Here is a 27,424-nt window from a genome sequence, read left to right as displayed (position 1 = left end):
AGCACAGCGGGTAGGGCGTTTGCCTTGCACTCGGATGACCCGAGTTCGATTCCCAGCATCCCTTAGGGTCCCCTGAGCACCGCCAGGAGTAATCCCTGAGTGCAGAGCCAGGAGTAACCCCTGTGCATCACCGGGTGTGATGTGCATCACCGGGTGTGACCCAAAAAAGCAAAAAAAAAAAAAAAAGGAATCTCTACAGCTCTGTTCTCATTTAATGTCCCTAATAGCCAGGGAAGTGAAATCAGAGGCTGTTTATTGATTTGGGCTTGAGTGGTGCAGGAGACGGAACCCAGGTGCTCACATGGACGCGCTGGGCGAGTGCTCTGACACGGACCATCTCCCCAGCCCGCCCTCTGCAGGGGCATCTCACTCCCCTGGGCGGGGGCCGGGCTGGGGAGCACCCAGGGGAGACATTCAGCGGTTGGGGCCACACCCTGCAGTGCTCAGGAACGACGTGGGGCTCAGAGGAGAACCCAGCGTGCCACCTCTGCCAGGCATTCACCTCTGAGCCGCACCCCTGCTCTGAGCATTTCTGCTTATATCACTGTAGCACTGTCGTCCCGTGGCTCATTGAGTTGCTCGAGTGGGCACCAGTAACGTCTCCATGGTGAGACTTGTCCTGACTGTCTTTCGCATATCGGATACACCACAGGGAGCTTGCCAGGCTCTGCCGTGCGGGCGGGATACTCTCCGTAGCTTTCCGGGCTCTCCGAGAGGGACGGAGGACTCGAACCCGGGTCGGCCGCATGCAAGGCAAACGCCCTACCCACTGTGCTATCGCTCCAGCCCATTATTTAGTCTCCGTGAATTGCAAAGTCATTTCTGACGGGGTTTCCGACAGATGGTGTTCCAACATCCATCCTTCCTCCACCATCCACTTCCTTCCCTCCACCAGTGTCCCCAGTTTCCCTCCCCCTCTCCACCCTGCCTCTCTGACAGGCACTTTGTAGATAACGTTTGGGCACTGTCGGTTTAAGTCCTTTCAGCACCGCCTCCTCCTCCTCCGGCTGACCACATCCTCTCACCATTGTTGCTTCCAGCCCTGTCTACCCCCACCCTTCACCCCTGCCATCAGCTTCCTACTGAAATGCTCTTGTCCTTCACTTCGGTTGTCTTTGGGCATTTATTATTTATCCTGCTATCTAATATTTAGGGCTAGGGGGCTTGGGATTGGGGGGCACGTGCCTGGCGATGCTTAGTGCTTACTCCTGCACTCAGGAATTCCTCCTGGCGGTGCTCAGGGGACCCTCGAGGGTACCGTTGATAGAACCTAGGTTGGGCCAACTCACAAGGCAAGTGCCTCCCCTGCTGTACTATCTATCCAGCCGCCACCATTTCATTTTAAAGACAAGGAGAAAGATAGATAACAACTTGGAGGGGGTCCCTGGCTTAGGAGTGGCCTGGCAGGGATGCAGAGCCAGCCGCCAACCTGGTTGAATGCAGGACATTCTTCTTTAGGTCCAGCCAGAGCTATTGGTCTGAAGTATTATCTTTTCTTTCAATCACCATGAGATACAGTTACAAAGCTTTCATGTTTGAGTTTCAGTCATACAATGATCAAACACCCATCCCTCCACCAGTGCACGTTCTCCACCCAATGTCCCCAGTATAGCCCCCTTTCCAACCCTCCCCCTGCCTCTCTGGTAGACAATTTCCTCCATATTCTGTCTCTGCTTTGGGGCATTATGGTTTTCAGTGCAGATACTGAGAGGCCATCATGATTGGTCCTTTATCTACTCTCAGCACACAACTCCCATCCCGAGCATCCCTCCAACCATCATTGACTGAGTGACCCCTTCTCGATCCCAGCTGCCTTCTCCCCCAGCTCATGAGGCAGGCTGCCAACCATGGAGCAATCCTCCTGGCCCTTGTCTCTCCTGTCCTTGGGTGTCCGTCTCATATTATGTTATTTTATATTCCACATATGAACGGAGTATTTTCATTGCCTACTTGCCCTCGCATCCATCCCAGGTCAAGCTTGAACTGGGGTCGTGGTGCCAGTATCCGTCAACCAGCCTCGGTCTTGGCCAACCTTTTCCCTCTGCTGGCTCCTGTGCAGAATGGTCAGGCTTGAACTTGCCCGACGGCCACGTCCAGGGCAAGAAGCCAAAACTCTCTGCTTCGTTTGCCATCTTGGGGACAAAGGGGTTGACATTTTATAAGACTTTAAAATAATAGGCATCGCGTCTCTAAGAATAAGAGAGCTCACAATGGGAAGACCTTTACACTCCCGGCTCCTTTTTTTCCCCCTTTCATACCTTTTGTTATCATTTTTAATTGACAGAAAAACCATTGGTGTGAACTATAGTCTCTTCTGCTTTAGCTATCCCCACCCCCAACACACACACACACACACACACACACACACACACACACACACACACACACACACACACACACCCCTTGGCAAGGTGCAGACCAAATGACTCACCCAGTGTTTATTTAGGATGCGTCCAACAACGAGAGCAGAAATTCAGAATTGACTTCCTGAGCGCCAAAGAAAACTCTTCCTCTCTCTGTCATTAAAAAGGTGTGCCTGGATTGTTTCTGATAATGATAGTAATATTATGGTGATATGTGATGAGCCAACATAAAAGTCGATATGCCAAGATGTAGTTCCCAGGGCTGGCCTGCTTGGGCAGATAGCATTACCAACTGAAAAATAATTGATTTGTTCTTCTGAAGGCCCGGGGGCCAAATAGTTGGCCCCTAAAGAAATCCACAGTATGGGACCGGCGTCCATATCAAGAGGAAAGTATCCGAGACCATTGCCTCAGAGGCCATCTCGAATTTAGACCGTGTTAAAAGGAGTCCTAGCAAGTCCATGCAGGCATTTGATTTATAAAAATAGACCATAAGCTCCTTCTTTATTTATCCACTTACCTTTGCTTTGAGTCTTTTTTTTTAATTGGGGTCCTTGGGGGGTGAGGGGTAGGGGTGAGGAATATGCAGCCAAATCCAGTGACACTCAAGACTGACTCCTGGCTCTGTGCTCAGGGATCAGTCCTGGAATTACTTGAAAGACTATGTGTGAACCAGAGCTGGCCGCATGCAAGGCAAGTGCCTTATGCCCTGTACCATCTCCCCGCCCCGCTTTGAGTCTACACTAGCCCCTCCCTAGCTTTAAACAAAGTCCCTCCTTTCCCCCACCCCCACCCCCGAGCAGTTCCTTATTCCTAGGACTGAAGCCTCCTTGCACCTAAAAATAAAGTCCAGGTCCTCCACTTGAGGCAAATCAAAGGGGCAGAGTACAGGGGAGCGCCACGTTCTTAACCACAGTCTCCTTCCTGCCGGTGAATCGCAGACTTACTTCCTCAGTGTATACTGGACAAGCATTGGTGATGCCTCATGCTTGGTGGTTAAGTGGCACTAGTATGTGATCTCATGTGGACGGACTATCAGCGCCATCACTAAGGCGCACATGCATGAAGCCCAATGAATGTGTGTGTGTGCAGAGCGGGCGCCCAGTCCCTCCACCGAGCACACCTGCTCCTTGCTGCTGCATCACCCACTGAAAACTCAGTGGCCTGGGCGAAGGCGTCCCAGGTCACGTGGCTTCTTGGAAGTCTGTGCGTGTGTTTTCTCGGTGACAACGGGAAGCTGGCCCCTGCCTGCTTTGGCAAATGGAGACCCGTCGTCCTCAACAAGGGCTGTGTCTGTCAGGAAGACCGATTGATGCAAGAGGTGCTCGGGACCTTTCGTTGTAGCAGGGGAGGTTGCTCCATTAAGCAGTGCTCTCCCTGCCCAGTGCGTATCTACCCCAAGTCAAAGCAGTGGCGACAGTGTGAGTGCCCACTCGTGGCTATCCTAGGGGTGGGCTTCTGGTGGCAAACTAGCTAAGCCATTCTGAGTCTGCCCCTCTCCTTCTAACTCGGTTTGGCGCCCCGCCATTCCTTTACCCACTCATCTTCTCTTGGATACTTGGGCGGTTCCCCTCTCAAAGCATCCCCAGAAGCCTCATTGGTCACTGGAGGTCCCAGTTTTTCCCTCCAGCTCCTGCATCTGGGCTCATTTTTAAAGATGGGCTGCCAGAGAGGGGGCGAAGTGAGCACGCATAATCCGTGCCACAGGGGACCTGAGCGATAGCACAGTGGGGAGGGCATTTGCTTCGCACACGGCAGACGTGGGTTCGATTCCCCAATATCCCGTCTGGTCCCCCGAGGACCACCAGGAGTAATTCCTGAGTGCAGAGCCAGGAGGAACCCTGGCTGAGCACCGCCAGCTGTGACGCGAAAAGCCAAAAAATAAGACTAAGAATAAGAATCCATGGCACAGTGGAAACTTACCACAGCTGCAAGGAGAGCATCTCCCAGAGGATTCTGGGTAATGGATCACTCAGGTCAAGAATGTGATTTCGGGGCTGGAGCCATAGCACAGCGGGGAGGGCGCGGCTGACCCGGGTTCGATTCCCAGCATCCCATAGGGTCCCCTGTGCACCGCCAGGAGTCATTCCTGAGTGCATGAGCCAGGAGTAACCCCTGTGCATCGGCAGGTGTGACCCAAAAAGAAAAAAAAGTGATTTCTTCCTAGCAAAGCACAGTGCTCTCAAAGAGCAGGATTGGGGGGCAGTGCATCTTTCCCCCTCTTTCTTTCCCCCCCCCCCCGGCTGCCCTGGGATACCCTAGTGCTGCTCCCAGAGAAAGAGAACTCGACATCCCTCCCAGTGGTCTAGAACACGCGCCCTCCTGTTTTCTTTTTCCTTAGCGGAGCAGCCCAGAAAGTAACCCCCCCCCCCGCCCTCTCCCGCCAAGTCGGACGGTGCCTCTGTGTCCCTAGCTCCACCCCTGGATGGTGTCAGTGGAAAGGCAACCGCAGGAATTCCACCCACGGACCATCCTCGGACCACACACGTCGGAGAAGGCGGAGAGGCCTTGGCCCGAGGAAGGAGGCGGGAAGCTGCCGCGCTCTCGCTCTCGTTCGGCAAGTGGGATCCCACACAAGTCCCCTTTGTGCTCCAAGAGTCTGGGTGGTCCACAGAGCCAGGAAGGGTGGTGAGAGCTGGGGGGCTGGGCAGGGGGCAGGGCGGGGTGTGGAAAGTTAGGGCTCGGGCTGTGAAGGAAAAGGGGGGGAGGTGTTTCCTGGGAATACTCATTCATCTCCTCTTCCCCAAATAGCCTCATAATGACCTGGCTAATGGGGAATAATCACCCCACTCAGAATGGGGCTGTGTGGGAACTCATGAGCCAGGGAGAGCGCTTCGGAGAGGTCATTCTGGCACGTTTCAGCCACTTTCCTCCTCTCGCATCTCTTTCCATTCATACCAGACCCACGCACTCCATGACTATGTCTTGATACAGAAAACAGCATACCAGGAAGTATCCTGATCTTCGATGGCCATGAAACACCTTTGGATTGTGTTAACGAGTCTTAGAGTCTTAGAGTATTCCATTGCATGTATGTCCCGCCATGCCTTTTCCCATTCACCTCTGCTGGGACGGTTGGGCATTTTCACTTTAGGAGAAGTGAAAGTGGTGGTCGTAGTTTGGATCCCGTGCAACTGGAGGTCGGAATCATCTTCCCCTCCAGCTCCTGCATCTGGCTTTATTAGAGAAGGGGCTGGGTGAAGTGTCTGGAGCTGGAGAAGTAGTGCAAGGGTTACGCAGGCCTGGCTTACAGCCAATGGAAGGATGTCTGGCATCACATGGTCCCTCGGTGGGGGCGGGAGGGGCTGTCCTGCATCATCAGGTCCAGCCGTGAAAATGTGTGAATATACAAGGAACACATGTATGTGTCATTTTGTGTGTGTATGTGTTGGGGGTTTGGGGGGTGGTGGCACGTCTGGCTGTGTGCTCAGGGCTTACTCCTGGTTCTGTGCTCAGGGATCGCTCTTGGCAGTCTTCAAGGGCCCAGTGTGGGTCTGGGATGAAGCCGTGTTGGCCAAGTTCAAGGCAAGTGCCTTCATCTCTCTGCTTTACACGTGTGTATTTTGGCTAATCGTCAATATTTTAGTAAAGCCAAACATTCGATCTCCTGCAAGTTCCCAGGGGCTGCCTTTAGCTTTCCTTAGAAAAATCAGAAGAGAGACTCACCTGAGCCCTCCCCGCACCCCTTCCCGGACGGGCCCAAGGTCGGTCGGCGAGGCAGTGCCCACCCTCTCCCTCTCTGTAACGGCAGAGCCCCAGATTGGCTCTCCTTGCTGTGTAGGTCCTGCGGCTCTTGGCATCTGCCTCCCCCCTCCCTGGAGTCCGTCCCTGCTCCTCTGGGTGGGCGGCGCCTTGGGTCACCGGGACAGGGCACAGGGATGCTTCAGTCGTGAGTCACTGGAATGGGGCGTTCTGTGCAGGTAGGGCATTCGCCTTGCATGCGGCCGACCCATGTTCGGTTCCTCCACCCCTCTCGGAGAGCCCACCAAGCTACCAAGAGTATCCCGCCCGCACAGCAGAGCCTGGCAAGCTCCCCGTGGCGTATTGGATATGCCAGAAACAGTAACAATAAGTCTCTCAATGAGAGATATTGCTGGTGCCCGCTCGAACAAATTGATGAGCAACAGGGTGACAGTGACAGTGACAGTGACTCTTTTGTGAAGTTTTTGATCAAGGCACCATGATTTATAAAGGTATTCGGAGTGGAGCTCCAACTCCTGTTCCGTTCCCAGTGTCAACCTGTCCCCACCAATGTCCTCACTGTCCCTCCCACCCCATCCCCAACCCCACCTCCTTGGCAGACACACTTATTTAGTCATTTATTTTTGATTACGTTTTCTTTTTACTGGAGTCACCGTGAGATACACAGTGACAAAGCTGTTCGTGAGCAGGTTTCAGTTATACAGTGATCCAACACCCGACCCTCCACCTCTGTCCATTTCCCACTACTGGGGCCGGAGCGAGAGTCCAGCGGGGAGGGCGTTTGCCTTGCACATGGCCGACCTGTGTTCAATCCTCGGCATCCCATAGGGTACCCTAAGCACTGCCAGGAGTCATTCCTGAGTGCAGAGCCAGGAGCAACCCCTGAGCATCTCTGAGTATTACCCCCCCAAAATAAAAATATCCCACCACCAATGACCCCAGTTTCCCTCCCACCTTCCCCTCCCCAGCCTGCCTCTATGGCTGGCACTTTCATTTTCTCTCTCTCTCTCTCTCTCTCTCTCTCTCTCTCTCTCTCTCTCTCTCTCTCTCTCTCTCTGTGTCTTTCTGTGTCTATCTCTCTGATCTCTCTGTCTCTTTCTTGCTCCCTCTCTCTCTCACTCTTTCTCTCTGTATCTCTGTTTCTCTCTGTCTCTGTCTGTCCGTCTCTCTCTCTCTCTCTCTCTCTCTCTCTCTCTCTCTCTCTCTCCCCATCCTTTGGGCATTATGGTCTGTAACACAGAGACTGAGAGATCATCATGTTTATTCTTGTGCCTACTTTCAGCATGCAGTTCTTATCCAGAGTGATCATTTCCAACTATCTTTGTCATCCTGGTCCCTTCTCTACCCCAACTGGTCAGGCGCATTTCTAAGTATGGTTGTTGTTGTTGTTGTTGTTGTTGTTGTTGTTTGGATATCCTGCGTTCAGTGTTGTGGGTGCAGATATGTGGATAAATCACAGCTCTCTACTGCCAGTGCATCTGAGGCCCCCGCCCCCTGCCACTGTTGCTTCCTGTCTGCCTCTTCTTTGCTTTTTTGTTATTGTTGTGATTGGGCACACCTGATGGTGCTCAGGGATCACTCCTGGTGGTTCCCAAGGAAACATTTGGGGTGCTGGGAACTGTGCCTTGGTCAACTGTGTGTAAGGCAAGTGCCTTTTTCCGCTATACCATCTCTCTGGCCGCTCCTGTATGTCTCGTCTTACTTCTGCTCTCTGGCATCTTTCCTTCCCTCTCCTTCACTGTATCACTGTATCACTGTCATCCCATTGTTCATTAATTTGCCTGAGCAGGTGCCAGTAATGGCTCGATTCGTCATAGCCCTGAGATTTTAGCAGCCTCTCTTTACTCGTCCTTCCCAACAGTGCCGCGTTGGAGGCTCTTTCGGGGTCCAGGGAATGAGACCCATTGTTGTTACTGTTTTTGGCATATCAATTACACCACAGGGAGCTTGCCAGGCTCTGCTGGGTGGGCAGGATACTCTCGGTAGCTTGCCAGGTTCTCTAGGAGGGAGAACTAGACTATAAGAGGTCATGTGGCTGCAAATGTGACCACGTGCTTCCGGGAGCTTTGTTTTATACTCTCTGGATCTTGGCTGTTGATGGGATTACATGGTGCCGGGGGCAGTTTGTGGATGTTATTGCCTAGCTACTGGAAAATGGGGGATCTGGGTGGAGGAGGCCCAGTCCCGATCCGAGCAGGCTTGGAGATCTCGGCCCCAGGTCCTGCACACCTGGGTTTCTCTGCCGGTTCCTTCATGGGTGAAGCTCATCCGAGCATGTGGAGAGGGGCCTTGAGCATGGCTGTGGCTCTCTTTACGTACTGGTAATCCTGTCCAAGGAATTTCATGGGTTCCCAGCCCGAGTCTGCGGACCAACACTCTCCTGCTGCATTTGCTGCCTCTGCGTGAAAGTAGAGGAGGTCTGGTTATGTCTGAGCAATGGAGCCCGGAATGCTGCCTGCCCCTCCAGAGCTGCCTCTTCGCCCGTGTCCCCACGTGGCCGCCAGAGTCATCCCTTCTGTTCCCAGCACCCCTCCATGGCTGTGCAGGGGGGTTCCAGGGCCGTCGTTTCGCCACTGCTCATAGCTGTTCCCCCTTCTTCTCTCCCCAGGCCCTCCGAACCACCACAGCCAGTCCACTCTGAGGCCACCTCTGCCACCCCCCCACAACCACACCCTGTCCCACCACCACTCATCCGTCAACTCGCTCAACAGGAACTCACTGACCAACCGTCGGAGCCAGATCCACGCCCCAGCGCCCGCCCCCAACGACCTGGCCACCACGCCCGAGTCCGTCCAGCTCCAGGACAGCTGGGTGCTAAACAGCAACGTGCCCCTGGAGACCCGGTAAGTCCCCATTGTCACTGTTGTCGCCACCGTCCACTCATGCCGTCCGCGTCACCCGCCCAGTTCACCCACTCGGTAAGGGAGAAGTTCCAGCCAGAGGACAGAGGCTGGTTCCCCCACCTTTTCACTGCTCCCTGAGCACTTCGACCCTGACAGTGCCATTTTTCGGCCTTCTTGCTGTTTTCGCTCTTGTGCACCCAACTGACAGAATTCCCATAACCTCATTTCACTCAGAGGCTCGTGGGAAGCATGTTCCTAAGGGAATATTGACTCACAGCTGCAGGTGAATGATGCAGTTGGGGGCTTTCTTGAAGCAATACGTGGAGACTTGTTGGAAATTAAGTGTCTGGGGAAACCTGGAGATACGATCCCTGAATCCAGACGGACAGAAGTCTAATTTCAGTTTCCAGTTCATCTGCATACAGTCTCGCCTTAATCCCTCCCACATACACACACTTCAAGCCTGAGGGGCAAATGATAATGTATGAAAACAAACAAGAGGAAAAGGGGAAGGTGGTGAGGGGGCAGCATTGTTTGCTGGGAAGTTTCAAAATCCTCTCCAGGCCTGGGGTGTCTTGGTTTGGTCCTTGTGGCTCTCCCTGTTTTCATTTTTGAGTCTGGTTTTCACTGGTGGCTGCAGTGGAGTCAATCTTGGGTCAGTGAGATGTCAAAGCAACCTTGCAGTTCCATCCTCAGAGTCAGAGCAACCTTGCAGTTCCATCCTCAGAGGTCAGAGCAGCCTTGCAGTTCCATCCTTGGAGGTCAGAGCAGCCTTGCAGTTCCATCCTTGGAGGTCAGAGAAGCCTTGCAGTTCCATCCTTGGAGGTCAGAGCAGCCTTACAGTTTCATCCTCAGATATCAGGGCAGCCTTACAGTTCCATCCTCAGAGGTCAGAGCAGCCTTGCAGTTCCAGCCTTAGAGGTCAGAGCAGCCTTGCAGTTCCATCCTTAGATGTCAGGGCAGCCTTGCAGTTCCATCCTTAGATGTCAGGGTAGCCTTGCAGTTCCATCCGTTTTGGCCACACTCGCCACCTTTCTCCAAAGCTAGCCCTATGGGGGGTTATGGAGTATGATTGATGGACCCATTGGTCATCAATGGATGATTGAAGGCAGCCCCCTTCCCCTGGCATCCAAGAGGTGTGTGCTCGTGACTGGAAACACCAGCCTGTGCTGGCAAGGTGAGCGCTCCTGGTACGCCACCCCCAGATGCTTCCCAGAGGAGTCACTCCCACCGCCAGAGAACCCACATCACTTGCAACACTTCAGGACCTCCAAGATTTCCTTGGAAGGGGTAACCATGAGGCAGGAGCTGTGGACCAAAACATACATGCAGATATCCATTGGAGTAACCCAGCCATCATTTTTTGTTTGTTTGTTTCTTTGTCCCCCCCCCACCGCGGGGGGTTACTCCTGCCTTTATTAATTTAAAAACAAATTTAATGAATCACCATGAGATACACTTACAGACTTACAAACTTCCGTGATTATGTTTCAGTCATCCAGTGATCAAGTACCATTCCTCTACCAGTGCCCATTCTCCACCTCCAATGTTCCCAGTATCTCTCCCACTGCCCCCACCCCACCCCACCCGAACCCTGCCTCTGTGGCAAACACATTCCCTCATACTCTATCTCTCCTTTGGGGTGTTATGGTTCACAATACGGGTACTAAGTCGCCATCGTGTTTGGTCCATAGTCTACTTTCAGCACGCATCTCCCATTCCGAGCAAGCCCTCCAAGCATCATTTACTTAGTGGTCCCTTCTATATCCCAGCTGCCTTTCCCCCCAGCATGTGAGGCCACCAGCCATCATTCTTTTTGAAAAATAAAAAGAAAATCATGATCCTGGTGCTGGAGAGATAGTCCAGTGGGTCGAGCATTGCTCGCCTTACAATCAGCCAACTCTGGTTTGGTCCCCAGTATGATTGATGGATCCATCGGTTATCAATGGGTGATTGAAAGCAGCCCCCTCCCCTGGCATGCAGAGGACAACATAGGGTCCCCCTGAGTCCCACTGGAGTCACCCCTGAGCGTGGAACCAGTGGGGAAGCCTTGAGCACTTTCTTTTTTTGCCCAAGAGCGAAAAAAAGAAACTTCCATCTATCTCTGATACCAAATAGGAATTGATGGAGAGAGAGAGGTGCTTACAGCAAGACATCCCGAGAGCCGATTGTGATGTAGGGACCCATTTCAAAAAATGGAGTGGAAATTTACAGTTTCATCACCTCGGCTCTTGTTAACTCAGCCCTCTGGGCTGTGATGGAAGAATTTCCTAACTCCTGAAGGAGAGCAGCAAGAAACCTGCCACCCGGAGTCTGTGGCCAAGTTCGGGGCGTTGCCTTAGACCAACCAGGAGCCTCCTTCCCCCTCTGGGTGCCTCTTTGACGTTCCCCCATCACTTGTAATGAGGCATGTGGAACCTTTTCTGGACGAGGCTTTTCCCATTTTCTTTTCTCCCCTACGATAAGCAGAATTAGAGGGGCCGGTGAAGGTGGCGGAGCCAGAAAGTGCAAGAGTCTGGAGTTGGAATTTAACCCAGAACTCAAAACAACACGTCCGGAATGTTCTGGATCAGTGTTAATCGTGTCCAGGAATCAATTGCATGGAAGTTTCTACCACCAAAAGCAGGTGGATTACATACGAATAGAAGTCAACAAGACCGAGATAGAACCCGGAAACAAAGGGCATCGCCCAGTGCACTGTCCCTTTGGATGGAAAATAAAACATGGAGTCAGAGCGATAGTCCAGTGGGGAGGGCATTTGCCTTGCACGCGGATGCCCTGGGTTTAATCCCCAGGATTCCGTAGGGTCCCCCCGAGCACCACCAGGAGTAATTCCGGAGTGCAGAGCCAGGAGGAAGCCCTGAGCATTTCTGGGTTTGACCCTCCCCCTGAAAAAAAAAGCAAGATAGGGGCCAGAAAGATAGTACAGTGGGTAGGGAGTTTGCCTTGCATATGGCCAACCTGGGTTCAATCTCGGGCATCCCATAGGGTCCCCCAAGCACTGCCAAGAGTAATTCCTGAGTGCAGAGCTAGGAGGAACCCCTGAGCATCTCTGGGTTTGACTCCCCCCCCCAAAAAAAAAATAGGAAGATAGGGGCCGGAAAGATAGTACAGTGGGTAGGGCATTCACCTTTCACACAGCCAACCCAGGTTCAATCTCGGGCATCCCATACGGTCCCCCACACGCACTGCCAGGAGTAATTCCTGAGTGCAGAGCCAGGAGCAACCCCTGAGCATCGCCGGGTTTGACCCAAAAAGCAAAAATAAAAATTAGAAAAAAAAAGAGATAGAACAGAGCCATTCTACACGCCGCCACCCCCCTTCCCAGACCCCCCAGCCCAGCCGACTCACGGGACATTTTAGCACACGGGCCTGGGCAGAGCGGGCTGGGCATTGCCAGTCCCTCCTCCCCCGCCCTGAAAGAAATGAGGTTGTGAATCTTCTGACTTGGCGGCTTCTCGGGGGCCGTCTCGGGTCAGTGTCTCTGGTCCAAAACGAACAGGCAGAGAGAGGCTCACTGACAACCCACCTTTTCTTCCTTTTTGGCCCTTTTCTTTTCTGTTTTGCTGAAGCAAGCACCTCTCTCGGCAGCTCTCTCGCCGGCAGGTTATCTACAGAGAATCCCGAGCGGAACAGAACTTGCAACTTGCATCGGAGTTTGCTTTTGCCCCCAAAGGCCCGGCAGCCCTCATTGGAAGCACCAGAACTTCCTCCCGATCTCAGTTCATGGGGGTGGGGAGCAGAAAGAGGGCGGGGCTTCAGGCCAGTACAGGGGATAGGGCATTTGCCTATGTCTGGGATGTGACCCACGCTGCTTTGGTTCCTGGCACCACATGGTTCCCTGAGCACTGGGAGGTTGAGTCCTGATGGTCCCCACCCTCAAGCCCTCAGACCCTCCCCGTGGGCTGCCACCCAGCTGACTGAGAATCACTGACTCAGCACGGCGGAGTCGCCCTGCACACCTGCCCACCGAAAGTGGCAGAGTTGGGTTTTCAGATCCCGTAGTATTCACGGGTGTCACGTGATTGAGACATTGTGGAGGAAAATAAAAACATGCGCATGCCAATGGCCCACGACACACATTCAGTGACCCCGACAAAGGGACGTGGGGAAGCCAAGGTGTCAGAAGCAACACAAAGGGAGAAATTGTTCCGTGGCACAATTTCCCACGCAGGACAGGACCGTGGCTTCCTCTTTGACGGAATCCCGAGCCAGGAACGAGTTCCCCGGTGTCTGTGCCAGGCGGGTTCCCCCAGGTTGGTCGATCAGAGCCCTCCTGGGTAAGGCAGGCAGAGCTTAGGGTCAGTGTGAGCTAACATTGCAAACGTGAGGGCCTGTGGACACTCTAGAATTAGGAAGCCCTGTTCCTGTTATCAGGCTGGAGCGATAGCACAGTGGGTAGGGCATTCCCCTTGCATGCGGCTGACCCAGGTTCAACTCCTCTGTCCCTCTCGGAGAGCCCGGCAAGCTACTGAGAGTATCCCGCCTGCACGGCAGAGCCTGGCAAGCTCCCTGTGGCATATTTGATATGCCAAAAACAGTCACAACAAGTCTCACAATGGAGACATTACTGATGCCCGCTAGAGCAAATCGATGAACAATGGGACGACAGTGCTACAGTGCTATTCCTGTTATTATCTCTGTAGTGAGTAGAATTTTTATCTCCCAAACCAGGCTATGTGCAAGGTTGAGAGGAGGAGGCCAGTGGGCAGGGGGCCAGGGATCCCTTAACTGGACATTTGGTCCTTCTTAGAGGGTTTCCCTCGTGCCTGCTAGCAGGAGGAAATAGAGCACACTCTCTACCTTTTCTTCTTTCTGGGTCACACCCAGCGATGCTCAGGGGTGACTCCTGACTCTGCACTCAAGAATTACTCCTGGTGGTGCTTGGGGGACTATATGGGGTGCTGGGAATCGAACCCGGGCTGGCTGCATGCAAGGCAAGTGCCTTCCCCGCTGTGCTATCACTCCAGCCCCAAGAGCATGCTCTGTAGAGGAACTGATTCTGCTCTAGTGTCTAGCCTTCCCTTGCCCTTTAGACACTCCACTCCCACCGGGCCACCCCTAGCCATCCTGCAAATTCAAGTTTGTATCAGTATTTCAGAAAACAACCCCCCTCAAAAAAAATATTTTTTTTCCAAGATAAAGTATTTAGCCTCACTCAGATAGATACCTACTGGTGGGACATACTTGGGAATGGAGACACTTTGCAAATAAGGTTTTAAATTTAAATCAAGACCTTTTGTAAATAAGGCTTTCATGGCGAAGCAATGATATTGTGGAAACCCCCGCCAGGTTGAACCCAGAGACAGTTCCAAACTTGTTCTCAGATTGATTTTTCTACCTAAGGATTGCTTTACCGGCAGAATCTCTGACAGGCTTGATCTGCAGAATATTAAACCAACATCACCTGTTTGCTTTTCTTTTTCTTTTTTTTTTCTTTTCTCTTTTTTTTCCTTCTTCTTCATCTTTATTTTTTAATGCTTTCCAGCAGGGTTTGAAACTAGAATTCATCCTGGGCGAACCAGATGCATTCAAGCACTTTTCAAATCAATAGGGAGCTTGATTTCTCCATACTGCAAGGCATTATACCCCTCTAAATTCTCATCAGAGGCAACATGGAAATTAATGAGACCTTTAGGTTAGCCTTTCAAGCTCAGCCTTAGTTGATGGCCTTACCTTGCCTTTTTGACACCAAGATTCCACCTGGACACCAGCAGCATTTCACGTTGCAGTGCACTTTAATTTTGTGGTTTTCTTAGTCTTCCTTGGAAACTGGCAGCTTATTAATCTCAATAACTGAGCTGTTCAATAGGCAAGTACTCCAATGAGAAGCCAGTCTCTCCTCTCTCTCTCTGTTTCTCTGTCTCTCTCTATCTCTGTCTCTCTGTCTCTCTCTGTGTCTGTCTGTCTCTCTGTCTCTCTCTGTCTCTGTATCTCTGTTTCTCTGTCTCTCTCTATCTGTCTCTCTATCTCTGTCTCTCTGTTTCTCTGTCTCTCTCTGTCTCTGTCTCTCTGGCTCTCTCTGTCTCTGTCTGTCTGTCTCTCTGGCTCTCTCTGGCTCTCTCTATCCCTGTCTCTCTGTCTCTGTCTGTATCTCTGTTTCTCTGTCTCTCTCTATCTGTCTCTCTATCTCTGTCTCTCTGTTTCTCTGTCTCTCTCTGTCTCTGTCTCTCTGGCTCTCTCTGTCTCTGTCTGTCTGTCTCTCTGTTTCTGTCTCTCTCTATCCCTGTCTCTCTGTCTCTCTCTGTTCTCCCTGTCTCTCTGTCTCTGTCTCTCTGTCTCTCTCTGTTCTCCCTGTCTCTCTGTCTCTGTCTCTCTGTCTCTGTCTCCGTCTCTGTCTCTGTCTCTGTCTGTCTCTCTGTCTCTGTCTGTCTGTCTCTCTGTTTCTGTCTCTCTCTATCCCTGTCTCTCTGTCTCTCTCTGTTCTCCCGTCTCTCTGTCTCTGTCTCTCTGTCTCTGTCTCCATCTCCATCTCCGTCTCTGTCTCTGTCTCTGTCTGTCTCTCTGTCTCTGTCTGTCTGTCTCTCTCTATCCCTGTCTCTCTGTCTCTCTCTGTTCTCCCTGTCTCTCTGTCTCTGTCTCTCTCTGTCTCTCTCTGTCTCTCTCTGTCTCTCTCTGTCTCTCTCTCTCTCTCTCTCTCTCTCTCTCTCTCTCTCTCCCCGCCCATATGCAAGCCATCGGTTGTTGCATGTCCAAGGGAGGAGCAGCGAAAATTTTAGGACAAATTCTTTGTATCCCTGTCACACAGTTGGCAAGAGAAGTTCGGAGTGGGAGCGTAATCTCACCCGCAGCCCTGCAATTTATGGCTGGGGGTGTTAACCACGCTGAAGCCCAGTAATAAGAGAATAAATACAGTGTGGTGGCACGCGCGCAGACTGCAAGGTGCACTAAGAGAGGAACAAGCTTGCCCTCTTCCCGAGGGCCGCTCCAGCCCGCTGGGCACGCTTGGGCAAGCTCGGAAGCATCCCTGGAGACGGACACACCGGCAGAGAGGTCCTTTCAAAACTTGGCTCCCACTGTAAAATATGAAAAAAATAAAATAAAAACCCTCTAAAGTCTACTGGAAGCTCTGGGGACTTGAACTTCTCACTTGCTGGTTGTTTTGGTTCAGGCTCTAGTTAGAAAAAAACTTTTTTTTAAAACAAAAGCTACCGTGGTCCCTCAGTACCCCTGAACCATGGGGACCCAGTTTGTGGAGTGGCGCCACCTGGCGGTCATCCTCCAAAGCACAAGACTTCTGATTTCTTTGAAAATGTCCAAGAGATTCCTAGGTTAAGTTCACAGCTGGCTGATGGGGGGGGGGGATTTTTTTTTTTTAAGTCAAATATTTCCATTCTCGGTCTGTGCTCTTTCACCCTATCAGCCACTATCGACAGTCAGCCCCTCAGGGGCATTTTCTGAAGCGTTCCCAGAGGATGTTTTATCTGGCTCAGACAGGGAGCGGCTTTAATGAACAGTTTTCCGCCCTTAATTCGGTTTCCCCAATGAGTCTTTTCTTTCTCACAGAAGCCAGATAAGGCCTCTGCAGTTCTCCAGGGCAGGGAAGGCAGGCTCTGCAACTTTCTCGATGCTTCCTTTGATTTATTAGTCTCGGCCTGGCTTGCCCTTGTGAGCGGGGATGTGTGTCCCTAGCATCACCATCTGTCACCAAGCACCAAGCCAGTCTGCCCGGCTGGGGCTGCAGATAATGTGGCACATTCAAGAAACTTTTTCTCAGCTCACTTGATTTTCTCCCCCTCCCCGCCACTTCTAAGCCCCACCAGGCAATTTTGAGCTCTTCTGCAAATATTGCTTGCAAAAATTTTCCTTTTAGACATCATGATACAAGATCGCCCTCAGGACCCTGTCGGAGGTGTCTTATTTGGTTGGTTGGTTAGTTTTGTTTTTAGGTTTTGTTTTTAGGCCAGACCCAGCCGGTGCTCAGGGCAGAGTCCTGGCTCTGCACTCAGGAATCACTCCTGGCAGGCTCAGGGGGCCATCTGGGATGCTGGGATCGAACCCGGGTTGGCCCCGTGCAAAGCAAACGCCTTCCCTGCTGTACTATCGCTCTGTTCCCAGAGCCATGTGTTTTTAAAGCCCTTATAAAATCCTGTCTTGCTTAGTGTCATCATTGGAGGAATCAGCAAATGCTTCCGATTTCTCTCACCAATATTTTCACTGTAGGCTCTTACACAGCTCGAGCGCATAGCTACTGTGTGTTCGGTGGCTTGACACGGGATTGAATTTCAGGGTGTGAAACTCTGAATTGGTGCAGAGTGCCCACGGGATATTTGCGTTTCTTGACCATTGGTCCTTCTAGAAAGATGCCCCACACCCATGATAGAACAATTAAAAACGTACTTTTAAATTACTGTATTTTAATAATGGACTCGAATCAACGTATTCTAAATTATTTCAATGCACGCATTACAAATCCTGCACTGAGAAAGCCAAAATGGTTCTTGTGACATTCTCCTGTGCTAAAATGAGATTTTAAAATGGACAGCCGGGAGGATTGGTTCGTGATTGGAAGCCTGTCTCAAGAGCTGGGGGAGAAGGTAGTTGGGGTAGAGAAGGGACCACTATGACGATGGTAGGTGGAAATGATCACTCTGCATAGGAACTGTGTGCTAGAAGTAAGTAAAGGAACAGACATGATAACTTCTTGGTATCTGTGTTGCAGACCATAATTCCCAGAAAGAGACACAGAGAGAGACAGAGACAGAGACAGATAGACAGACACAGAGAGAGAGAGACAGAGACAGAGACCAAGACACAGAGAGACAGAGACAGACAGAGAGAGACAGACAGAGAGAGAGACAGGGAGACAGAGACAGAGACAGAGGGACAGACAGAGAGAGAGACAGAGACAGAGACCGAGACACAGAGAGAGAGACAGAGACATAGAGAGACAGAGACAGACAGAGACAGACATAGAGAGAGAGACAGAAACAGAGAGAGACAGAGACAAAGAGAGAGACATAAAGAGAGACAGAGACAGACAGAGGCAGAGACCCAGAGAGAGACAGAGACAGAGAGAGAAAAAAAGACAGAGACACAGAGAGAGAGACAGAGACAGAGAGAGACAGAGACAGAGAGAGACAGAGACAGAGACCGAGACACAGAGAGAGACAGAGACAGACAGAGAGAGACAGAGACAGAGACAGATAAGTGCCTGCCATAGAAGCAAGCTGGAGGGGTGGGGGTGGCTGGAGGGAAACTGAGGACACTGGAGGTGGGAAATGTAGACTGGTGAGGGATGGGTATTGGAACACTGTATGACTGCAACCCGCTCGTGAGCAGCTTTGTAACTGCTTATCCCATGAGGATTCAATAGAAATAAAATAAAACAGAAAGCTGGGAATGGAGATGTCACTCAGTGAGCCAGAGGAGCGAGGGCTTGGCACGTGGGAGGGTCAGTCCTTGGGACCCCCTGGTCCCCTGTGCATTGCTGGAGTGAAGCCCCTTCCCCGGCACCAAGCCAGGAGGAGCCCCCCAAATCCCACAGCGTGTGGCTCCAAAACTAAAACTGGATCTTTCGGTCTCTACGCCCCGATCCTCCCCCCGACCCGCGGGAACTCAGAATGTGAAGGCACGGAGTGCTAATACGGTCTGCGGAAGCGTTCGGCGGGAACTTGAAGGAATCTATCCTCCCTGCCCCCACCCCCGCCAAGTGAGAAAAATGAGAGAGTAAATGTAAAGGGCCTCTAGGACTGGGCGGTGCCAGGTGGCCAGGATTCATGAGTGCCGTGTGCTTAAGGCCCTTTGCTCGACCTGGGAATGGTCTGCCAGCCTCTACGAAGGTTTGCCTTGCACGTGGCTAACCTAGGTGCGATCTCCAGTCTCCCATAGGGTCCCGCAGACCCCACCGGGAGTGATCCCTGAGCACAGAGGCAGGAGTTTTGCCTGAGCTCCACGAGGTGTGCCCGAAAGAGCCAATTTTTAGAGGCAGAAAGCTGTGAGAGGTAACAGTCTCCTTAAACTGGCTGAGCGTGGAGGTGGAGGGCGGGGGAGGGGAACGGCCTGATTGGAAAATCTCATGGCTTCCTGCACATGACTTACGACTCCCTTTGCTTCTACTTCTGGACATTACCATCTCCTAAATGGCTCTTTTGCGCCAAGGATTTCGGGCGGCACTTTGTGTCATGTCATTCGAGGCCCTGCAGGAGAGAGAGACTAACTAACGTCTCCTGTGGCTGACAGAACTTAGGGGAGATGAAGGTCTGACCTAAAACAGACATCCTGGCAGAAATACGGCCAGGAACTTCAACCTGGATGCTCAGTCTCGCTTTCCAGCCTCCCACTGTCCTTCTCAGGAAGGCCTGCTTGCGGGGTGTTTGTGTGGGAACTATTGGCTCTATTCTCATAGCTGGGAAATGGAGGAAGAAAGGAGGAGGAGGAGGGGGAGGAGGAGGAGGAGAAGGAGGAGGAGGAGGGTAGGGAAGAGGAGGAGGAGGAGGAGGAGGGTAGGGAAGAGGAGGAGGAGGAGGAGGAGGGTAGGGAAGAGGAGGAGGAGGAGGGGGAGAAGAAGGAAGAGGGGAGGAGAAAGAAGAGAAGAGAGAGGAGGAGGGGGAGGAGAAGGAAGAGGGGAGGAGGAAGAAGAGAGGAGGAGAAGGAAAAGTGGAGGAGGAAGAAGAGGAGAGAGAGGAGGAGAAGGATAGGGAAGAGGGGAGGAGGAAGAAGAGGAGAGACAGGAGGAGGAGGATAGGGAAGAGGGGAGGAGGAAGAAGAGAGAAAGGAAAAGGAGGGGAAAGAGGAGGAGGAGGAGAGGAAAAGAGGAGAGGGGAAGGATGAAGAGGAGGAGGGAGACGGGAAAAGGAGGAGGAGATGACTTCCTGTTTCAAAAAGTTTCCTTAATGGCATTTCATTGCCCACACACCCACCCCCCACTAGAGTTACAGGTGCACATTGGAACCAATCTGAACAGACTATTGAACAGACCATGTTGATTGGCCAGACTTGGGTCACGTGCCTAGGTCAGACCAATCAAGGGGGAGATGGGCGTGGCTGTCATGGTAATATTGTCAGGAGCCCTTGCAAGGAAGGTCTTGCAAGCAAAAAGCAAAAGCCGAAGCTCCCACAGCAGGTCAGGTGCATGGTGGCTTTGCCCTTGTCCAGTGACTTCCCTGATGAGGATAGGATTCCCCCTCCCCACTCCGGGCACACAATCCTGACAGTGCGTGGGTTGGACGAATTTTAGGGTACCGGGTTACCCCCTAACTGGCCACAGAAGAGGGTTTAACACAGATTCCGGAGTGAAATAAACCAGGTTCCACTGACTAGTTCCACCCCCTTCTGACTCATCATCCTCTCTGGTTCACTTCTCAAATGTCCCACGACTTTACCTTTGAGTTCGCTGCGGCCACTTAATGCATTTTAACTTTTATTAGTCTCCTGATGTCTCTTTGGAGCCATCATCTTCTTTCCTGCAAAAGTGCTTGGATTCCACATTTTCTAATTAAAACATGCTCATTTATTGTCTTACTAAACCAGTGCTCTTTACGAGGGCTCATGATGGGAAAGTTAACTCAGAGCGACTTGATGCATTTCCCATCTCCTAAAAATGGCTAGAGAAGCAGTTTTACTTTTATACAGCTGAATTTCTTTGGTGGATTTTTTGGTTTTGCCTTTTCAATAAAACGACGCCTGGAAAAAAACACAACTTCACGCTCCAGGCTTCCCTGTCACGGCGGCAGTTTTGCTTTTATGGTTTTTTCCCCTCTTGATGATGAAAATCAAGACATTTAGCAAAGGTCAGTCAACTTCATTATGGAACATATAATATAGGTAACATCAGAATAGTTTTACATGGTATGAATTTTCTTGAGATTTCTTCTCATGGTTTGACTAAAGATTTTTTTTAAAGTTTGTTCAGAAATGCAACAAGTCCTAATATCAACATTTATACCCATTGTTAATGACCCAGAAGTCGCTCAATTTTGACAAACAGTCAGACTTGGTATAAGGGGTAAAAGGGAGCAACACAATTGTACTGAGACCACCCAGACCCCCGGTGTAGCTCTGAAGACGGCATGGGAGTGAGGGTCAGAACGGACTGGGTCAGGATGTGTCTGTAACGCTTTGTTATCAGAGCTTTAGATGTGGTTGTTCCTGTCTAGAAGTGTGAAAGCAACATTGGGGTGAGGAATCTCCCCTACCCACCTTAAATATGCATCAGCTTATATATATATGTATATTTATATATTATGTATATATGTATATATATTATTTTTGCTTTTGTTTTTTGGGTCACACCCGGCCATGCACAGGGGATACTCCTTGCTTATGCACTCAGGAATTACTCCTGGCGGTGCTCAGAGAACCCTATGGGATGCTGGGAATCGACCCGGGTCAGCTGCGTGCAAGGCAAACGCCCTACCTGCTGTGCTATCACTCCAGCCCCTCAACTTACATTTTTATTCCATTTAGGGGGGAGAGGGAGAAATGTAGATAGAATTTTCTATAGTTAAGGCCAAAGTCAGAGGGTGTATGCCTGTCTGTCTGTCTGTATGTGTGCATGTATGAGAGGGAGAGAGAGAGGGCGGGGGAGGGAGGGAGGGAAGAGGAAAGGAAGGAAGTAGAGAAGGTCCTAGCGCTAAGGATGCAGAGATTAGTACATCTTCTATTCTGGCTTGGTTCTTTGGTTGTTTGGCTTTAGGGTCACACCTGGTGGCCCTCAGGGGTTACTCCTGACTCTGCACCCAGAAATCCCTCCTGGTCATATCCCAGGGACTCTACAAGAGTTCCAGGGATCGAAGCCAGGTCAGTAACACGCAGGGCAAGCCCTTACCTGCCGCACTGTCTCTCCGGCCCCAGCCCGTGCTCAGCCCTAAGCAGTAGATGCCCTGACCGCATTGCCGTCTTCAGAGCACAGACCGGGAGACAAACCGGGCACCAGACACAGGCTGTCATGGGAGAGAAAAGGCTACCACCTGCCCTGGAGGGCGTAAGTCTCTCTTTCTTTTTTTATTGACTCACCATGAGCTACAGTTACAAGCTCTCATGTTTGAGTTTCAGTCATGCAATGATGGAACACCCGTCCCTCCACCCGTGCACATTCCCCACCACCAATGTCCCCGGTATCCGTCCCCCATCCCACCCCTCCCCCTGCCTCCATGGCAGACAATCTCCCCCGTACTCTCTACTTTGGGGCATCATGGTTTGCAGTGAAGATACTGAGAGGCCATCACGATTGGTCCTTTATCTACTCTCAGCGCACACCTCCCCTCCCGAGCGATCCCTCCCACCATCATTGACTTAGTGATCCCTTCTCTGTCCCAGCCGCCCTCTCCCCCGGCTCCTGAGGCAGGCTGCCCACTAGGGGGCGATATTCCTGGCCCCTGTCTCTACTGTCCGGGGTAGAAGTCTTGACAGGCAGGAGCGCTCAGAGAGCCACGTTACCTGACGCCAGCTGCGCCCGGGAGTCCAGTGCGCCCAAGCCCAGCCAGGCGTCCCCTTGGAGCGCCCGAGGGGGCCGGCGGGCCGCTGTCCCCCGCAGTTTCCTGCACTATTAGGATACTGCAGTGCGTATTGATCCCTGCGCAGAATCTATAGCTCTTTGCCCTCCGGGTCCCGGGTTGAAGGCTGGGAATCAGGGCACACGCTGCCACAGAGCTGGGCTGGGCGGTCCCTTGATTACAAAATCTATACATTCAGGTAACAGAGACATTCGGCAATTCTGAAGATCGAAACTGAAAGCACCGTGACATCCCTCGCCACCTGTCCCTGGCCAGCCCCAGGGAAACGCCAGCTGAGTGAACTGTGTATCTGAGCTTGCACGTGTGTGTATGTGAGTGTGTACGTGTGTGTGCATGTGCGTGTGTATGCATGAGTGTGTACATGTGTGTGCACATGCACGTATGTGTGCATGTGTATACATGAGTGTGTGTACATGTGTGTGCATGTGTGCACACGTGTGTATGCATGAGTGTGTATGTGTGTATACATGTGTGCATGTGTGTATGCATGTGTGTGCACGCATGCGCGTATAAGTATGTGTGTGTTTGTGTGTGCATGTGTGCGTGTGTATGCATGAGTGTGTGTACATGTGTGTGCACGTGCACATGTGTGCATGTGTACACATGAGTGTGTACATGTGTGGGCATTGCGTGTGTGTGCATGTGTGTGCACACGTGTGTATGCCTAAGTGTGTATTCATGTATACGCTTGTGTGCATGTGTGTGTATATGTGTGTATGCATGTGTGTGCGTGTGTATTCATGAGTGTGTGCACACGTGTGTGTATTAGTGTGTATGTGTGTATTTATGTGTATGTGCGTGTGTGCATGTGTGTGCATCAGTGTGCGTGTGTATGCGTGTGTGTGCGTGTGTATACATGAGTGTGTGTATATGTGTGTGCACGCACGTGTGTGTATGCATGTGTGTGCACACATGTGTGTATGCATGAGTGTGTATGTGTGTATACGTGTGTGTGCATGTGTACGCATGAGTGTGTATACGCATGTGTGCATGTGTATGCATATGTGTGCATGTGTATGCATGAGTGTGTGCACGCGTGTGTGTATAAGTGTGTATGTGTGTGTGTGTTTGCAGAGTCTAGGAAGAGGACATGGCTTTGGGGACACTCAGGGATCCCAGAGGAATGGGGAATGCCCATTGCTACGTGGCCAGCAAAGCCCTTAGCCCTTCCAAAGAGCACTCCTCACAGAGTTCCCGGAGTAAGGGAAAGTCGGGAAAGCCTAGGCCAGCCCCCTGGGCTGGACTCGGGAGATGATGCCCAGTGCACCCCCGAGGCACCCTGGGTGTTGTGAAGGTGGGGAGCGCGGGGAGGACTTCCGCCGGGAGCCTGTGTGCTGTGGGGGAGGAGGAACGGCTGCGACTGACCAGCAACGACTCAAAAGTTCATGGTGGGGGGAGGGGTGCAGAGCGACGGTCCAGTGGGCGGGGCAGCTGCCTGGTACGTGGCCGACCCAAGTTCAGTTCCCGCCATCCCATCGGGCCCCCCAGGCACCACCAGGAGGGATTCCTTCCTGAGTGCAGAGCCAGGAGGAACCCCTGAACATTGCCAGGTGTGACACAAAAGAACAACAACAAATTTTTTTTTAATTTAAGTTAAAAAAATTAAATTTTTTAAAACAGAAGCTCATTGGTCAGACTTCCTCCTAAGCCAGCCACCAATGACGAAGGGCCCAGGGGTGCAGATGGAAGGACCGGCAAAAGGAGAGAAGAAGTGAGGCGTGGAGGGGAGGAGGAAGGGAGAGGAAAGAGGCGGGAAAGGAGGTACAAGGGTCTGCTGCTCTAGGAATGTCCACCCCAGACACAGCCACCATTGAAGGACGGGTGCTCAGGGTCAGGCCTGTGCTCTTTTCCATTTAAATTTATTTTTTTCACTGAATCACGGTGAGATGCACAGTTACCATGCATGTGTTCTTGCCCTCATGTTTTTGCACACTGTATCATGGTCGTCCCGTTGTTCATCGATTTGCTCGAGCGGGCACCAGTAACATCTCCATGGTGAGACTTGTTGTGACTGTTTTTGGCATATTGAATACACCAAGGGGAGCTTGCCAGGCTCTGCTACTCTTGGTAGCTTGCTGGGCTCTCTGAGAGGAATGGAGGAATCGAACCCGGGTCGGCCGCGTGCAAAGCAAATGCCCTACCGCTGTGCTATTGCTCCAGTCCTTTGCATGCTGTATCCAGGTAAATTATTTCACTTTATTTTATTTATTCATTCATTTATTTGCTTTTTTGGGGGGTCACACCCAGCGATGCTCAGGGCTTCCTCCTGGCTCTGCACTCAGGAATCACTCCTGGCAGTGCTCAGGGGACCCTATGGGATGCTGGGAATCAAACCTGGGTCAGCCGCGTACAAGGCAAATGCCCTACCTGCTGTGCTATCGCTCCGGCCCTATTTCCCTTTTTGCCATGTCCCCCCCACCCCCTGCAAGGAAACTAAGATTTAGCCCCTCAGCCTCTGCAGCTGACCCTGGCCCTCAGGATGCAGATGCTGAACCCCAGCTGCCTTCCCCCTCTGCAACAGCCCTGCAGGGCCCCCCCAAAACAGACCCAGGCTCTGCCTCTGCCCTGCCCCTCCACTCCCCACCCCTCCCTCCACCCAGCTTGGGGTTTTTTTTTGGTTTTGGTTTTTTTTGCTTTTTGGGTCACACCCGGCGATGCACAGGGGTTACTCCTGGCTCTGCACTCAGGAATTACCCCTGGCGGTGCTCAGGGGACCATATGGGATGCTGGGAATCGAACCCGGGTCGGCCGCGTGCAAGGCAAACGCCCTACCCACTGTGCTATTGCTCCAGCCCCCACCCAGCTTGGTTTTTCATGCCACCCCCCACCCCCGAAACCTCTGCCGAGTAAAACCTTCTGAGGCCGGAGCAGCCCCCCCAGATCCAGACCACCCCGGAGAGGCCTGCAAAGGCAACACCTCCCCCCCCCTTCCACCTCAACCCTCCCCTTTTCCCTACAGACTCTTCTCCGGGTTCTGTTTAATTATTCTCCCAGCAAAGAACGCGCCTGGAGGCGGGGACCTGCCTTTGTAACCTGACGTACCTACCACCTCCCTGTCAGGCCGTGTTCCATTTACCAGGCCTGGGCACGTCCACGCGCATCTTTGTCAGGATTTCCAGGATGGCACTGACAAGCCGGCTTGTCCTCCGGTGGAAGTATTTGACAGTTTCCCTTGACTCTTGAGTGTTTTTTTTTGTTTTGTGTTGTGTTGTGTTTTTTTGTTGGTGGTGGTTTGTTGTTGTTGTTGTTTTAAGCCTTGCCGGAGGCCTAGGAAAGCCAGCATTTCAGAGACCAGGAGCCCTTCAAGGAAGCCCAGCTTTCAGCGTGTAAATCTCAAATCTTCCCTGAGATTTGCTTTATGACAGGGAGACCGTAGCATCCGCTGGTGAGCTTGTTCAGGGACCCGGCGATATTTATGTGTTGATGTTAAATGATGGTTGCCTTTGTGGAATGGCATTTCGAGGGGTTTTTGTGTGTGTGTGTGTATGTGGAGGGGGGGGGTTATGTTTTGTTTCTTTTTCTTTTTTTTTTTATGTATTTTGTTCTTTGACAGCAGAAATGCATGGATCTGTCCCGTGCGTTGTCAGGGCCGTATGCGGCTGGCCTACAAACACACTTAAATAGCCCACTTCTGCAGAGCATTCATTTCTGAGTGTCCAACAGATATATGTCGGCAGGCAGACATGTCACAGAGGTTGCTCTAAAGCTTAATTAATATCCCTGAAGAGCTCTTAGATCATTTCGTGAGGCGCGCTGGAGAAGAAAATACAGTACCTCTGAATATCGCCCGGAGAAGGAAATGGGGGGATGAGCGCCCCCCCCCCCCCGCCTACCCCCCCACCCCCTGGCAGGGTCTGTTCTCTTGGTTCCTGCCACAGAAAGGCTGATGGAAATTCAAATGGGACGGTAAATTGTGTTAGAGACAACCATCTTTGATTTGAATGTGTGTTTTTTTTTTTTTTTAATAAACAATCAGCAGAGCCTGAAACGTTAGCAGTCCGTCTCTGCATAGTTCAGAGAGAGCCGTGAGTAGACCATGCAGGGCCGCAAACACAGTTTCTTTTTTGTTCATTTTCTTTCCCCCTGCCAGGGCCTCCAGCCTCAGCCACTCCGATGGCGTAAGACTTGTTAGTACTGCATGTTCTTTCGACTTAAGGAATGCCGGTCAATAGGTCCCGTTTTCTTTTCTAGACCTTGAAGAAATGTCCTAAAAGTGCCGCGTCCATCCCTTGGAACCTTTATAGCTAAAGTTGGTTTCCTCTTGTCCAACTCTTCTCCCTTCCTCTCTCCTTCAATATTGGTCTTTGGGACATAGGCTGGAAAGATAGTGCCGGGGTGAAGGCACGTGCCTTGCATGTGGCCAGCCCTGGTTCCATTCCCGGCACTACCTCTGTCCCCTGAACACCACCAGGTTCACATTCCCAAGCAGAGAGTTGAAACTTGCCCCCTAAGAACTGCTGGGCTTGGTACAACCTCCTCCTACACACACACACACACACACACACACACACACACACACACACACACACACACACACACACACACACCACTACCCCTTTATTAACCTCATGATGTGGATAGGAGGCAGGAAGACTGGCAAAACGTTTAAGAGCAGCCAGTATTGGACCTTGCTAAAGAGCCCAGTATGAATCAGCATTTGCTAAATAAAGGAAGTAGTTTTCTCGTCAGGTTTAACATAGATTTGTTCCTAGGATGTCTTCTCCTAGGCGTAGAAGAATTCTTAAAAAGTCATCAAAAACGTCTGCGTGGGGTCAAGGAGATGACTTTTAAAGGGCAGTCCCCCAGGCACTGCCCAGTATGAACCCAGAAGGAAAAAAATCAATACTGAAACAAATTCTTTTTTTTTATTAGTGAATCACCGTGAAGTACAGTTACAGACTTAGAAACTTTTGTGCTTGCATTTCAGTCATCCAATGATCGAGTACCCATCCCTCCACCAGTGCCCATTCTCCACCACCAATGATCCTAGCATCCCTCCCACCACCCCCACCCCCTTCGCCCCCCTCCTCACCCCACCTCTGTGGCAAGGCATTTCCCT

General features: G+C 51.7%; 1 protein-coding gene across 11 annotated transcripts in view; it reads left to right on the top strand.

Annotated features, from left to right (window-relative positions):
- TENM2 (teneurin transmembrane protein 2) overlaps positions 1–27,424 on the top strand; it is a 1,321,709-nt gene that overhangs the window by 1,050,398 nt on the left and 243,887 nt on the right. For all 11 annotated transcript variants that reach the window (XM_055129736.1, XM_055129737.1, XM_055129735.1 and 8 more), the window contains one exon: positions 8,674–8,908. In XM_055129736.1, the coding sequence (XP_054985711.1) occupies positions 8,674–8,908 (235 nt within the window). The remainder of the gene's footprint in view (positions 1–8,673; positions 8,909–27,424) is intronic.

This window comes from Sorex araneus, chromosome 2, assembly GCF_027595985.1.
Source record: "Sorex araneus isolate mSorAra2 chromosome 2, mSorAra2.pri, whole genome shotgun sequence".
In the NCBI taxonomy this organism is placed as follows: domain Eukaryota; kingdom Metazoa; phylum Chordata; class Mammalia; order Eulipotyphla; family Soricidae; genus Sorex; species Sorex araneus.
This window is presented reverse-complemented; position numbering and strand designations above follow the sequence as displayed.